General features: G+C 43.6%; 1 protein-coding gene across 1 annotated transcript in view; it reads left to right on the top strand.

Annotated features, from left to right (window-relative positions):
• Window positions 1-5014: 5014 nt before the first annotated feature.
• HEPHL1 (hephaestin like 1) overlaps window positions 5015-15321 on the top strand; it is a 28689-nt gene continuing 18382 nt past the window's right edge. Inside the window, exons 1-3 of the mRNA XM_015852281.3 lie at window positions 5015-5184; window positions 13743-13987; window positions 14655-14867. Of these exons, the coding sequence (XP_015707767.2) occupies window positions 5015-5184; window positions 13743-13987; window positions 14655-14867 (628 nt within the window). The remainder of the gene's footprint in view (window positions 5185-13742; window positions 13988-14654; window positions 14868-15321) is intronic.

The raw sequence follows: 15321 nt of genomic DNA, 5'->3' as shown, positions 1-15321 counted from the left end.
GGGCGGGAGGGTTGCTGATCCCACTGGGAGCCAGAAGACATGGCTGCCTTTCCTCATGAGTACCTGGAAGTTACCTAACCTTCCTCTTTCCTCATTTGTTTAATAGGGTTAGTAAGCACGCTCTGCCCCACAGTGATGACGTAAAGTTAAGCTCTTTCATGTTTGTTGGGTGTTAGGTGCTACAATGGGCATCACTATAAAAACTCATAAATAGTGTGCCTTGAAGTTCTGTCGAGGTATTAGCCTTGTTTTAACAGTGCAGATGTTACATGAGTTACCATACATAAGAAGCTTCTCTTAATTAGCATCAAAACTTCTTTTTTTCTTAGCTGTTCTTTAATGGTTTTTAAAGCAGAACGTGTTTCACTTGCCCAGGCTATTTGGCAATTTATTATAATCTCGTCAAACTAGTACCTCCTTTTATGCGGTGTTAAAGGTCTTTCTTCCTAATATAGCACCTGTTAACAATCTTTGAATTTAAGTCACTTTTTGTCCAACATAGTATCAGTTTTTCCAGTCTAAAATCGGCTTTGGAATCTCCCTACATCCTCAGTGTAGCAGATGTAGGATTTGGTTCATGCACATGATGGAAAATAAAGTATCTGTGGTCTGGTTCTGACATATCAGGAGCCCTCTCTACATGTCGCACCTTGGTTCAAGGTTTGTCTGCAAATTCTAATGTACCAAAGTAGCTGCTGTGCAAGGAGGTTGTCTGCACAGAGGTGCGTGCAGGAAATTATTTTGCAGTAGTGGTATCTGGACAACTGTCAAGAAAGTCACAACCAGAACCGCAAGCAGAAATGGTGGAAGCCATAGAGATAAGGTGGTTTTTCAGACTGCCAACCTACCAGTATGAACTCAAAAGATTCAACTTATTCAAATACAGCTTGTGTGACTATCCAGATCTATGAAGTGAGCCTTACCTTCAGCTTACTACTGCTGCGATTCAGAAAACAAGTAGAAAGTGTGAGTAAAAGTGCTCTTTGCCAGTGTGAGGTTTTTGCACTTAATGCATTCATGGCTGGGGAGTGAGGAAAAACAGGGAGGGGAAGTATGGCTTGGTTAAAAGAATAGTGTGAAATCTGGGAGGGTGTAACTCAGTTTCCAGCTTTACTACAGGTGCTCCTTGGGATAGCTATAGGCACAGCTCTGGGCTTGGTGGCAGTACCAGCTGAGGACAGTCTTACCCGGTGGACCATCCCCCAACCTGAACTGCAGCACAGAACCTAAACTTACACAGCAGATGGACCAGGAATGAGTGTTTAGGAATGGGAGCTGTATTGCTCTCAGGAAGAAGCAAAGGGAACTGGAGAGCTAATCTGCTTGAGCAGCATCTCATCAGCTCAGTGGAGAATACAAGCCGACTTTTAGTAGAAGGTAATTTAAATCAAGTGCTCATCTCTGAATTCATGGCAGCTAACATGAAGGAACTAAAGGCTAGTCAAGGTAGATTACCATATCCCAAATCTCCCTTCATTGACCTCATGTCCATCATGAGGTTAACTGAGGTATTCTAGTTAATTTATTATCATTAGGTAGCACAAGTCTGGGTTTTAGTAGATTAATTATTGCAATAATTCCTGATGTACTTCAAAAGAAAGTTCCACTTTCCTTGGTCATGTTTCAGGGCTCGTGCACAAAATGGTACTCAAGATATTCGCCCTTCAGACCTACAAATATTGCTCCTCATTACAAAACTTCAAACCCCAGTCATGCACTAATTTTAGCCTTCAGAAGGACAGAAAGTCTCAGAGGAGCCAGTGTCCAACCCTGCTGCTGAAAAGATCCTGAACAAAGGGACAGACTTGATCCTATAACCTCACTGCCAGAGGGGAACTTCCCAGAAATATTCCTGATGCAAGGACGAAACAGCTATTCTTTCATCTTTTTCTGACTCACCTCCGCAGCATCTCTCCGGAATGTGAATGTGCCTGGTTTTAATGATGTGACAAGGTAATTAAGTGTTAATATGTGGATGCAAAGGGTATACAGAGTGCCAGATCTAGTAAATACTGAAGCCAAGCTAAGGCGTTTACCAGACTTACAACACGTTTCTGATATAGGATGTTGGTGTCTATACATTATTCCTGTTACACAAATAAATTTTACAGTACAAGACAAGGAAGTTAACTTTCTATTTGGACTTTGAGTGATTTTTCTGGCATCGAGCAGCCAGGACCCAATCCCAGGTATGAGAAGCAATAGAAAAACTAGGACATAACTCTATTTATATGACTGTAGTGTCATCACGTGCCAGCTCAGAATTAGACACTTCCTCTTCCCCATTAGCTCAAAGTACTTTGAATTATGTGAGTCCACATCCATAGACTTCTGTTAAACACATAACAGAACTCCTCAGTTACAAAAAGACAAACAAATAGCAGGTTATATATGTCTGAATGAAATTTGCCCTGTATCTGGTCATTAAATATCTACAAAGCCATGCAAATTGTCGATTTAAGCAACTGAACTGCAATCTCATTCTAAGTGCATGTTAACTTCTAAAGGTATGTCCTATTCAAATGTAAAACCTTACTATGCCATGGCAATAAACATTTGCATAACAGGCACCCAATTCTGTAATCTCAAGTGCAAGAGAGTAGAACACAAGGCTCAGAGTTTCTCTGTGCTCAGGACAGCTACACTGAGCAAAGCAGGCTCTCACTGCAGGAGCTGCATGGTCCTAGGCCCTGTGCAAAGACCACAGTGGGATCTACCTACCTACAAGTATCATTTCAGCCTTTTCCCTGCTCCATTGCCAGCAGGTGGCTGCTGGTCCCACCATTGCTGCATGTTTGACAGCTGTGTGACCAGTTGGAAATCCTCTGCCTGTATTGCAGTCATCATCTTTTCTTTTGTTTCCCAATTATGCCTTTTAGCATCCCAGTACTATTAGTTGGCATCATTTGAGAACAGAGTGACCCAACAAAGGAGTAGAAAAGGATTTTTAAGTGTTGGTATTTTGAAAGAGTTGACTTGGGCTGATGTGATGGGAAGAGGATGGGAAGCATGGCTTTGCAGCAGCAGAGCACAGAGATGAGTGAAGTCTTCAAGGTGCCATTTTTGAGGATCCGCATCTCTGAACAGTATCTATGAGAGTTACACTTCACACTGTCCATTGGTCAATTGACCTGTCTGGGATCACACAATCATAGAATCACAGAATCATAGAATGGTCTGGGTTGAAAAGGACCACAGTGATCATCTGGTTTCAACCCCCTGATATGTGCAGGGTCACCAACCACCAGACCAGGCTGCCCAGAGCCACATCCAGCCTGGCCTTGAATGCCTGCAGGGATGGGGCATCCACAGCCTCCTTGGGCAACCTGTTCCAGTGCGTCACCACCCTCTGTGTGAAAAACTTCCTCCTAACATCTAACCTAAACCTCCCCTGTCTTGGTCTAAAACCATTCCCCCTTGAGATAAACCATATCTCCTTGGGATAATGAGCATCACCATGTGTCAGGGAGCAGATCACTGCTAAGGGTCTTTTGCTGTTACACCTAAACTGAAACAATCATTTGCAGTTGTTTGACTGCAACCTTACCCAAGTGTATTGGTCTGTCAGTGCTTCCCACTGAGGAGATGCAAAGCATAACCTGATGAAATGGAGATCTTTGGTCACATTCTCCTTGTGTCTGTGTGCTGTGTTTGACGTGAGATGAGAACTACCACGGTTCTTACTTCACCTGCTGTTTGAGTTATTCTGCATGTGGCTTCAGAGCAACTTGCACAACAGTGAGAGAGGCACCTGGTGCTGCTGGTGGTATATGTAGCTGTTATTGTTGCTTGCCAGGGGGTGAACATCATGCAACTGTGATATAAAAACAAATTTACATTGCAGAGATAGGTTATTATTGATGTAGATAAACTTGTGGCCATCACATTCACCTGAGAAGTCTGTGACATCCTTAGCAAATGGTAACCATCAATTGCTAATGAAATAAATCAGATAGCTCTGGAGAAGAAAGGGAATTTCACAACTGTCACAGCTGGAAATGAGTCCCGAGTGTAACACTGCATTCCAGACCAGCAGTATTTAATGTCCCTCTTAATGACTTCAAAGATCTTGTCACATAGATGATTTCTTGGGAATGTTACCTAAATGGTTTAGGAAATTCTATTGATTCATACTTGTCTAGGATTGCATACTTGTACAGGATTTGCCAAGACAGCAATGTCAATTGATTCCATTATATCCTCTTAGAGGAAGTCAGATTACAAAGGAAGGGAATTTCTACAGAGCCATGTGGGCATGTTTACTAGCAAGTTTAAGATAAGGTTCATCTTTGTACCTTAATTCTTGTTGTCCAAACAAAAGGACATTACAGGGGCTCTGATTTCCAGAAATCTTTGTAAAAATATCCATCGTTTTGGTCCAAATCTGACATCCAGACCATGTGACATCTTAAGAAATTGGCTAGAAAATCCTAGAAGTGTGAGCGGTACTGGCAAACTGTCTTATTTCTCTCTGATAAAGCTGAATTACAAACTAGTGTTATGTCACTGAATAAACCCAATGAAGGCAGCAAGATGTTGATCAATCTCAGACATGATAAAAGAGTGAGAAATAATAATTTTGTTAGAAAAGAAGAAGTTGAAAGAGATGGCAAAAAGGCACAAAAACCCCCAAACAAACAAACTAAAAAGCCCTATCCCAATATGCCATACCAATCAATTTGGAAAAGGGAAGACAAAACACCAGTCCCAGTCTCAAAAAAAACCAGTGTTTCTTCCAAGAAATGCTGACTGGCTGTAGCCTGGCCAGGTAGGTGAGCAATTCATGCACTCACCAAAGGGTTGGCAAGAGTCCTGCTATGGCAGCAACCTCCTCCCTAGCCCTGCTCTGCATAGCTGAGCTCTCTACCTATCCCAGTCCTAACCTGCTGGAAAGGAGGAGCTTTGCCCTGTCCATTCCTTATTTATAACTTGTCAAGAGCCAGGAGGGAGGGGTGAGTTCTCCGTGGTGCATCCTGCTGCTGACTGCCTGCTGCCAGCCTTGCAATCACTACAAATGCCTCCCTTGTGGGGTGGTGGCTGCCTTCGTACTCTTGGGTTCTTCTGCCTGTTCACAGTGGTGGAAACAAGAATCAGAACCTATTACCTTGGGATTGTGGAAGAGAACTGGGACTATGCACCATCTGGGAAGAATATGATCACAGGACAGAACCTCATAGAGGACAAGTAAGTCACTGGGGGCTCTTATATTTTGGACAGGTAGTGACAGTTCTAAGTAGACTAGCATGGTTAAAGTCACTATGAATGTCTTAAGATGTACTTCTTCTATTATTATTTTTTTTTTTACATTTTGTGTTCTATTGGTGATGTTCGCATAGCTAGGATTTCGTCTTCAAGGCAAGAGTTCTCTTCCATCATGGCTGATTAAGCCAAGTGGTAGTTTTTGTGTACTTGATGGTGACATAAAGAAATTGTTATTTGTCAGAGAGTCGTCACATAGTGGGTTACAAGATCTCAGAATGACTGAGGTTGGCAAGGACCTCCAGCTCCATCTGGCAGGGTGCCCAGCATCACGTCCAGGTGGCTTTGAAAGACCTCCAAGAAGGAGAACCCACAGCTTCTCTGGACAACACAAGAGAAGATTTTAGAACAGTTTCAAAAGGGGTTAAAAGTCATCTATGTACATTTCATGGAGAGGCAAGTATTTCTGGTACATGTTGTCCAAAGTGAAATTGCAGCTTCACCATAGTCAAGTACATGTCTTGGCAATAAGATGTAGAGGAGAGTTTGGTGGGCAAACACTTTTGAGTTTGCTCTTAGTGAGATGAAAAATGTGGAGGTTTGGTATGACAGTGTAAATTTCAAGTGTGTATAATACGTGCAGTGTGATACAAGAATATTATCTGAACAGTCCTGCAAGGTGTGCAGGTGTGGAGATCTCCATTTAGGATATCTATTTAAGTAGGTACTTATACATACACTGAAGTCGTGGCAACTGCCTGTGCTGAAAGTGAACTGCATAGGTAACACTGTGATGAACTGTGCTTTGGACAGAGGACAGCAGGCATCATTTGCCATGCCACATTGTTGGGGCTGGCTGCATATACTTCCAGTGCCAGGATAAATGGCCTGAGCATGACCTGGAGCTGGCAGAGACCATCAGTGTCTTTCTACCACATGGCCCTCAGGCATACCTGGGAATATTTTCAGGTTTAATCAGTATCTTTGGCAGCAAAATTTGGGATCTTTCCTCTGAGTTTAAGCTTAGGGATGAGATGGGAGCTATGAGTGAGTGAGGAGGTCACAGTGTCGATACCACATTGAAAGCACAGTATTTTGTCCCATGAGTTAGATCTGGATGTCCTTTCTGGCAGTCCTGGGCAAAGCAGGACTTTTCTTTGTGGCTGGCAAATTCAGAATCACTAGTATCTGGATTTCATAAAGTAAATGTTTTTTCCACTGTAAAGAGGCAAGAAAAAGTTTAATTTTTCAGCAAAACCTTATGCTTATGCTATTAACAGCTGGAGGTCCCAGTTAGCATCCAAGTCAATATGTGTTACCCTTCTAGATTGAATTCAAGGTGATACTTTTTTCCCAGCCTATTAAAATGTTTGTTTGCTGGAAAAGTTGTTCTTCAGTTGTGTTAAACACTGGAATTTCTCATGCCCTACTCTTTTTGTCACTGGAAAACTTCCTCCCCTCCCTAAATTGGAAGATCTCTCGGTGGAAAGGAAGGAGCTTTAAATGAAGGGCAGCAATCTGTAGATTCTCCATCTAAAAGACTAGCCTGTAAAATGTACTTTTAAGTCTGTCTGTGCTTTGAGATCCCTGGACACCAAGTGTCACGTTTACTTTAAAGACTGGGACATTAATGTGATGCCTTTTTCATGGCACAACAGGGAGAAATGATAGCTTGCATCTTCAGTCAGTGTTGTAATGTAATAATTAGAGAATGCAAATTCCAAAGGGTTTACCCACAGAGGAAATGTAATCTGGATTTTAAGGTGGACTCTGCATCTCAAGCTTGGGGGTTGTTTGTGGTGCAGTCCCTCCATGAAGCCTTCTGCTGCAGGAAAGGATTCCTTTTAACTAGTTTAATTTCTTTCCAAACTGTATTAAATTAGGCCAGAATAAGGCTGCTGTATTCTAGATGAATGGTCTGTTGGCATAGACACGTGAAAGAGGTGAATGAATAACAGCTTTTTTGACTGTTCAACTCTTTAGGGTAGCCTCTCATGTAAATTTAAAGGTGCATACTAATGGCTTACCCTTCAGCTAACTAACTGGCTCCCATAGGTAGTAAGAAAAGTACAGCTGCATTAATGAAGTTTGAGGATCAGCTCCTGGGTTGGGGCAGGGGTGCATTTTGAGCCAGCCGTGTTCTGCATACAGCAGCACTCAGGCTCGCTGAGCCCAGCACTTCTCACCCTGTGATGCATCCTTGCAGCACCCATCTGATGGGGCACTATCCCAGTTTTATTGATAGGGCAGTGCAGATGAAGACCTTGCAGACAAACTGATTATCTCTAAAAGTGCTGGTGCATATACAAAAAGGGATGTTCCCTTTGATTCCAGCTAGCCAATGGAGATATAATCAAAACCACTTATTCTTTGCAACTTAAAACAAGTGCTGAGTTAGTAACCATGTAATGGAGAGTGTTACATTACCTGGATCAGATAGTGAGATTATAAAGATGATTTTCAGTGCTGCCATGCCAAAGCAGAGTTCTCCCTCAGCTCTTTGCAGCAATGAGGCTGCTTTACAGAAAGGACATTCTTGTGGCTGTGGCATGGGGCTAGAAAATAGGGGAGTGGGATCTAGCAAAAGGCTGTGCAGGTGGGTTCCTGCTGGTGCTGAGTGAGCCAGCAGCTTTGGAGCTGCATCAGCACCTCCTTGGGTGTGAGAGGAAAAGGCTGCCTCTCGTCAGAGCTGATTAACCCAAGCACAGCCCTGTGTTCACGTCACTTTTCTGCTTGGATGTTAATTTTCATGATGATCTGTGTTGCTGCAGCGCACAAGGGCCAGCCTGCTGCTTGCATAGCTCGTGTATCTTGCTGTGCAACAGTGCTTCTTGTGTAAAGAGAATAATAAGGCTGCTGCCTCTGCCACCTGTTTAGTCCACTTGAAGCCTTAAGCTGTACCATCAGTTGTCATAATTTGGGCTGCTATGAATGAGACTAAAGCATTGCACTCTCAGTTCTTCCTTCAAACATCAAAGTGACATTTGCTGAAGCATCCAGAAACTACAGCTGGGTCCAAATGACAGCCACTGGATTTGGGTGAGCTGAGGTGTTCAGCATCCTGTCCCACCTGATACTACTGGTAAAAGAGCTGCTATCGTTAAACCACAGTGGACAGAAGGTGCAGGATGTGAGATGCTGTCAGTTTTGCCTGACCTGCTGCAGATCCCTGTGAGATGTTGAGAGTTCGGATATGGATATCACTGCAATAGGAGGGCAAGTTCAGACACTGCCCTCTCTCTCTAATAGCCATAAAGGCCATGGCCTTTCAACAGAAAAATGCACCAGGATGTTGTGGTTTGACTTGCATTAGTCTTTGCCTCCCTATTATGGCTCAGCCCACAGGATCAAAGTTTGGTTGATAGCCTCTCTTAAATTAATTTGGTGCTAGTTTATATGATAGGCACTTAAGTCTTGTTCTGCTGGTGGTAGAGGTTATTAAGTTGTGCCTGATGTAACCACTCATCCCTTCTCCTTAGGCCACCAAGCCCACATTTATCTGGGCTAAGTCTTGCACCCACCAGCACTAACGGGTATTTTATGTTACCACAACGTCAAATGCAGTTTGTGCAACTTGCCTGTGAGGAGATCCCACCCAGAGGATGACAGTAAAACTGCCGTCACAGGTGCTAAACTCATGGCTGAGTCATTATGCGGCCAAATGACCCAATTGCATCAGCAGAAAAGATCTCTGTGGGAAGAGTCAACATCTAAAGGTCTTTAAAGGTGAAGTCTAGGGGGAGTTTCATCACTGAGTTCAGTGGAAGAAAGAGATCATCCTAAGAGAGGAACCATTATGGCTGTACTTAACCAGTGACACTTCAGAGCTTCACTGAAGGTTTTGTGGGTTTCATTGACCTCTCCAGCCGCAACTGTGGGTCAGAAAAGACTTCAGATGTCCCTTGAGCACAATATATCCCTGTTATTTGAGGATACATGACTCACTCTGCTTTTTGGTGCTGTGTGATCAGGACACCATCAATAAATGGGGGTAGGTACCACTGAACCCCTTGACCAGCCATCCCCCTGGCACAGACCTTGCACCTGCCTTAGCACAGGAACTGTGGCGTGGCAGAGGGTTGAGCTGAACAGAAGGCATGATCCAGAGGTTAACAGGACGGGCAGCCTGGAACCATGGGTGCTCTGCTTTCCTAGCCTACTCCATCCATATTGTGTCCAGTGCTGGTTTACTGTGTCCAGTTCTGGGCTTCCCAGTACAAAAAAGACAGGGATCTCTTGGAAAGAGTCCAGCGGAGGGCCACAAAGATGGTGAAGGGCCTGGAGCATCTCCCCTATGAGGAGAGACTTAGGGAACTGGGTCTGTTTAGCCTTGAGAAAAGAAGGCTGAGAGGGGACCTGATCCAGGTCTATAAATATCTGAGGTGTGGGGGGCAAAGTGGTGAGGCCAGACTCTTTTCAGCAGTGTGTGGAGACAGGACAAGGGGAAATGGCCAGAAACTGGTGCATAGGAAGTTCCGCATGGATGTGCACAAGAACTTCTTTATGGTGAGGGTGACGGAGCACTGGAACAGGCTGCACAGGGAGGTGGTGGAGTCTCCTTCTCTGGAGATATTCAAGACCCGCCTGGATGCCGACCTGTGTGTAGGGAACCTGCTTTGGCAGGCGGGTTGGACTCCATGATCTCTAGTGGTCCCTTCCAATCCCTACGATTCTGTGATTCTGTGATCCTCCTGAGATGGCAGATTATCTGCATGTCTCACCTTGAATTCATTGAAGTTGAGTCTACACAACACTCTTGTTTAGAAGAGATGCAATACACATCACTACAGAGGAATGGCTTACTATAATTATATTAATACTAATTTAAAGGAATAAGAGTTCATTTCCTATTAATGACTCCCTGTCCCACTCATGTGCACTGCCCTCTTTTCTTGGGGCTTAAGAATGGCTGGGAATGGTCAACTGGCAGAATGAATTTGGACACAGAAACAAGAGAAGGACATGCAAAGTTTTCCTTAAATGAACAAGTTTTTTACAAGCCTGCTCGCTTCTGTATGTAACTTAAGACAGGCCTAATTCCAGAGACAAGAATTTTCAAGGGAATTTAGGACGTTTGCATGGGTATAGCTCCAAGGGATGGAGGTTTACCCTTCCCTGAAAGGAGTGGGACTGGCTGGTCATCAAGACAACTGAATTGGTGGTAACCAGACAGGATTTAGAAGAGTAGCTATCTTGTCCACACAAGATCAGAGAGATGGAAGAGGTTCAGGCAGTGATATCGTGAAGCCATGAGGAAGTTGAAATGATTTCTAGTGAGCAGGAGAAACAGGGAGGTTTACCTGCTTGAAGCACAGGACAGATGAGAGATAGGGGACATTTGACATGGGGTACCAAGTAGAATAGGCGTACTGTAATCACTTGAAGGAAAAAGCAAAGGCAGACTTAGAAATTCAGATTTGTTTACCTGCTACAGCATTCGGAGAAGTTGCTGCCTCAATTACGTGTTGGAAAGACAGTGAGTGGGAAAGAATGAAACAGGAGATACAGCTAAAGGGGATGTTTAACTAGGTGTCTGAAAATGGGACATGTTTCCCCAGGAAGCATCCTCCATCAGGAGATGGGAATGAACTTTGAGAATGCTGCTGTCAGAAACACAAGATGAAATACCATAGCAGTGAAAATCTCTCAGTCTCTGAAAATGAGAAGGAACTGGGGTGTGCTAAAAACAACAGCAGAGACATTGGGAAACACTGAGATGAAAGAAAGAGGGACAGGGGTGATACTCTGTGTTCTACAGAGAGGGAAGCAAAAGACATGGGAACAAGCCTGTGCCAGCACCCTCTGACCCATCCTCTGGCTGCTCTGTGGCATTGTGTAGAGGTATCAACCCCACGGTGAGCCCACATCATAGTGGCCAATTGGTCCGGACAAATAGGGGTGAAAAGGGGAAGTCACTCACACCCATGCATCTTTTCTATGAGCTTCTTATGGATGATAGAATTAGTTTCAGTGTAGTCAGTCTTTCTAAAAAGCACTTTAAGCACTGCAATGTGCAGCACAGCTACCATCTGCTTGAAAGGGTGAGGTGTGCACTGCAGAAGTCCTCTGGGAGGAAATGGGAAAGCCACTTAGAGTGGAACTCACAGCAGCCATTGTGCTCTGCTCTCATGTTGCTGAAGGTGACAAGAAGGACATGTTGAAAACACATGTCTCTATATAAGCAGAAGAAGCGGACTCTAGCCCTTCCTAGACACTAGAAGGAGTGAGGCTGAAGTGTCTGCACTGAAAGAAACGTCCAGGGCATCATCAGGGCATTTTGAGCAGTAAAGTCTTCTGCCCTTTGGAAAACGTTGGTCTGGAATGAAGGGAGCTATGGATGAGCCTGAGTCTGGAACCAACAGCTAAGGGATTACTGGGGTGTGGGAATTTGTCTCCTAGAGCTGATTTGATGTTTACTCTTGGAAAATGTTTAACTGAAACCCACTGTTAAACAGAGCCAGGAGGTTGCTTCAGCTGCGCTGTGTTCTTTTTCTGGCTCCATGACTGCTTTATCCCATGATGTTCAGCACAGAGGAGCATCATCTGCTTTGTGACTGGCTGGTACCTGTTACATGGACAGTGGGCTTGGAAGCTTTAAAAGGATGGAGGATTTGAATGGACGTCCTTTCAGAAACCTGGCATTAAAAGGACTTTTGTTTCCTGTCTCCTAGATACCTTTAAGTGGCACAGATCCGACCAATAGAAACACTAGCTAAGAAGTCCTGTAGCACAGCTTTAGGCGCCAAGGAATTTTCTGGCACCTGAACCCACAGGTTTTTACCAGGGTGATTTCCTTGGAACTTAAATCCCTAAATGGGTTTTAGGATCTTTGCTTTATGTATTCACAGGAATGAGACTCATGTCAAACATGAGCGTACAGTTTGTCTGGAATAGAGTTTTTTCTGTAGAGCAGGCAGTGTATCCCAGGGGTCTGTAGTTATGTATGCAATGCTGCCTGGCTGGAGAGCCAGGGCCATAAGGGCAATTTATGATTCAAATTATGGCCTAGCCACAGGAATACATTGCCATGAGGTAAGAAAGCATGTGCGTTTACGCTGTACTACTACTACCACCACCTGCTATTCTGAGGTAGCAGCTCTTCCTCCAGGCAGTGGAAGGTATCTTCACCTCAATGAGCACAGGGTTACATACCAGGTCTTTCTGTGCACGCAGATAGTTACTGTAGAGCTGCTGATTTGCTAAAAATCGGGACTTATTGGCAACTCATTCCTTAACTATACTTATATCTGGCATAACGTATTTTGTAATGGGTCAGACTGAGAAGCATCTGTCTCTTCCCCTCTGCCCTAAGCAGCTGCTTCTGACATGGCAGTGTTGTGGCAGTGCTTTCATTTACACCAAAATAGCTCTTGATGAGTCTGTGTTAAAAACAAATGAAAAAGCTTTCTTTTGGAGACCTCTACATGGGAATCACTTCATGGATTTGTTTCAGATAGTGGCCACAGAGGTGTAATAGCCATGTTTGTGTGTCAAAGAGGTGTCCTCCAGACACTGTGTAAGATTTTTAGACATGGAGAGTCTGTCTTGTACTTGTTAGATGCATTCTAGAGAGAAGTAAAGAAGATTTAATATCATAACAGATAGCCTAAAATTGGTTGCCCATTACAGTTAAGAAAGCAAAACCAATTTCTATTTGTATATTGACTGGGCGTGTGTCCTCCTTTAGCTGGAATATTATTTGTATACCATGTGAAGTTCTTGTTTCTGACTTCAAAGGAGAAAGAGAAATGTTGGAAAGCTTTCAGAAAAGAGGGTCAGAGAAGACTTGTGGCATAAAGAATATGTCAGTGTATTTGTTTTGTCCAGAGGAAAGGTAGGAGGCAATTTAATCGATTAATTAAAACTTGTGCAAGAGCCTGCATAGAAAATAAATTCCTGATGGTGTGTGGTCTCTTTGATGTGAGAAAGGGCACGATGGGAACCAGTGGGAATGTGGAGCTGGATGATTTTAGACTGCAAGTGCATTTCAGGAATTAAAGGGAGTAGGAATTCAACAGCCAACTATGAGATGTGCTGCCCATCACTTGAAGTTGCTATAAAATGTAGGTTCTGGAACATAGAAATTATTAATTTCATGCAAAAACGTGCTATTCTTCTGGGTTGCCAAACTAATAATTTACGATCACTCCTATTGGAGTGATTCTTTAAAGTAAAAGAAAGTGATTCTTCAAAGGAACCTTTGAAGAATTTGGTTTTCTCCTTCTGAATTGTCAAACATTTAGATGTGAGTTTTCACCCTCTCAAAAGAAGGAGAAGGTGCTAAAACTGCACAGAAAGGCCCAACGTCTGGTTCTCAAGTAAGGAGTTGTAGCACCTGCACCAAAGACCAGATCCGTAGATGGCTGTTACTGAACAGAAAGGGGAATGGGCACCGATAATGTTGTCCAGGTTGACTCCTCACACGTCAGTCTACCAGTTGTGTGATATGCCTCAGGGAACCATTCATCTGCACTGTAAGCATCAGTTGATCAACTCTCCAATGAGTTTTTGTCTCTGAATATGTTTTCCCTTCTCAACATTAGGTTTGCAAGCGTGTATGCAACAAGAGGAGCCAACCGGATAGGGCGGGTGTACAAAAAGGCTATTTTTAGGCAATACACAGATGACACATATACCCAGGAAATCCCCAAGGCAGCCTGGCTGGGGTTCCTTGGGCCAGTCCTAAAGGCAGAAGAGGAAGATGTCTTCATCATCCATTTAAAAAACTTTGCATCCCGTCCATACTCAGTGCATCCACATGGGGTCTTCTACGACAAGGACTCTGAAGGTAAAAGCTGGTTTGTGCCTGTCTCCATTCTTTTCCATTTACCCTGGAATAGCGAATGTCAGGGCTAGAAGTTTGTCCAGGCACTTATTGTTCTGGCCACTGACATCAGAGGATTTTAGGTCATCCTCTCATAAACTCCTTGGTAATTGCTACTGATGACTAAAACTAGGATCATCCTAATTTCTTAAAACTTTTGGCCACAAGCCTTTGATGCCCAGGATAAATCCAGCACTGAAACAGGTTAGGTGGGTCTTTTTTTTTCCATGAATTATTTTCCTAGATTATTAGTCACTGAAGTGTTTTCCCTCCTTCTTTCTACTTTTAGCCTGTTTCAGTTGATAGAGTTCTTGTAAGTAGATGTTTTTACTCTTTGTAGGTTTGTAACATACATGATTTCATTTTCAGAATCCAAAACTTACTCATGTGTAGCTGCCCAGAGAGGTGGTGGAGTCACCATCCCTGGAGGTTTCTTTTCTAGATCACTGAGTGACACATTCTAGAGCTGTCCCAGGCATGGGTCGGTGGCTGGACTTGGCAGACTTTCCAACCTTAACAATTGCATGATTCGCCCATACATATTGCTCTCATCAGTATTCTGTGAGAAGACATACAATGTTAATGGTGAGGCTAAGAGCTTTCTTTCTTTCTTTCTTTTTAAATTTATTAGGAGCACTTTACCCTGATGGAACTGGTGGTAAAAGCAAAGAGGATGACTTTGTTGTTCCTGGTGGAAATTACACCTACACATGGCCAGTAAGGAAAAGTTATTCCCCAACTTTGGCAGACTCAAACTGCTTGACTTGGATTTACCATTCTCACATTGACACCCCAAGAGATATTGCATCTGGTTTAATTGGGCCACTGCTGGTTTGTAAAAAAGGTACTGAGCTAGAAGCACTGATAAAGCAAGCCCCTCTGCCAAGCTTGGCATCTTAACAGTCATTTTTGCTTACAGGTATAAACATGATGGTCTAGAATCTATCCCTACATAGCCCATAAAAAGGGGCAAGGAATAGCTGGGCCATTCCAGGAGCATCCCAGGGTAGGTATGGCTCTGGGACAATCCCCTTCTGCTCCCCTTTAGTTTCACAAGAGATTTCCCTCAGCTGGTGGAGGGACTACAGCATGCTCTGTGGCCAGCTGGTCATGGCTGACACCAAAAATAAATGTGCCCTAATTGGGATCATTTCAGGATAATCAAAAGACTCCTGGCCCAAGAAGTGAAATTAGAGCTGGGTGGGTGACTTCAGTGTTTACATAATTGAAACCCCAATGTTCCTTGTCATTTTTTTTTTTCTTATGGAGTTTTGCATATTGGTTTTGTATCACATCCA

Source organism: Coturnix japonica, chromosome 1 (genome assembly GCF_054131305.1).
Source record: "Coturnix japonica strain WE chromosome 1, WE-NBRP24, whole genome shotgun sequence".
NCBI classification, from domain to species: Eukaryota; Metazoa; Chordata; class Aves; order Galliformes; family Phasianidae; genus Coturnix; species Coturnix japonica.
Note: the sequence above shows the minus strand (reverse complement) of the source record. Positions and strands in the feature narration are given on the sequence as shown.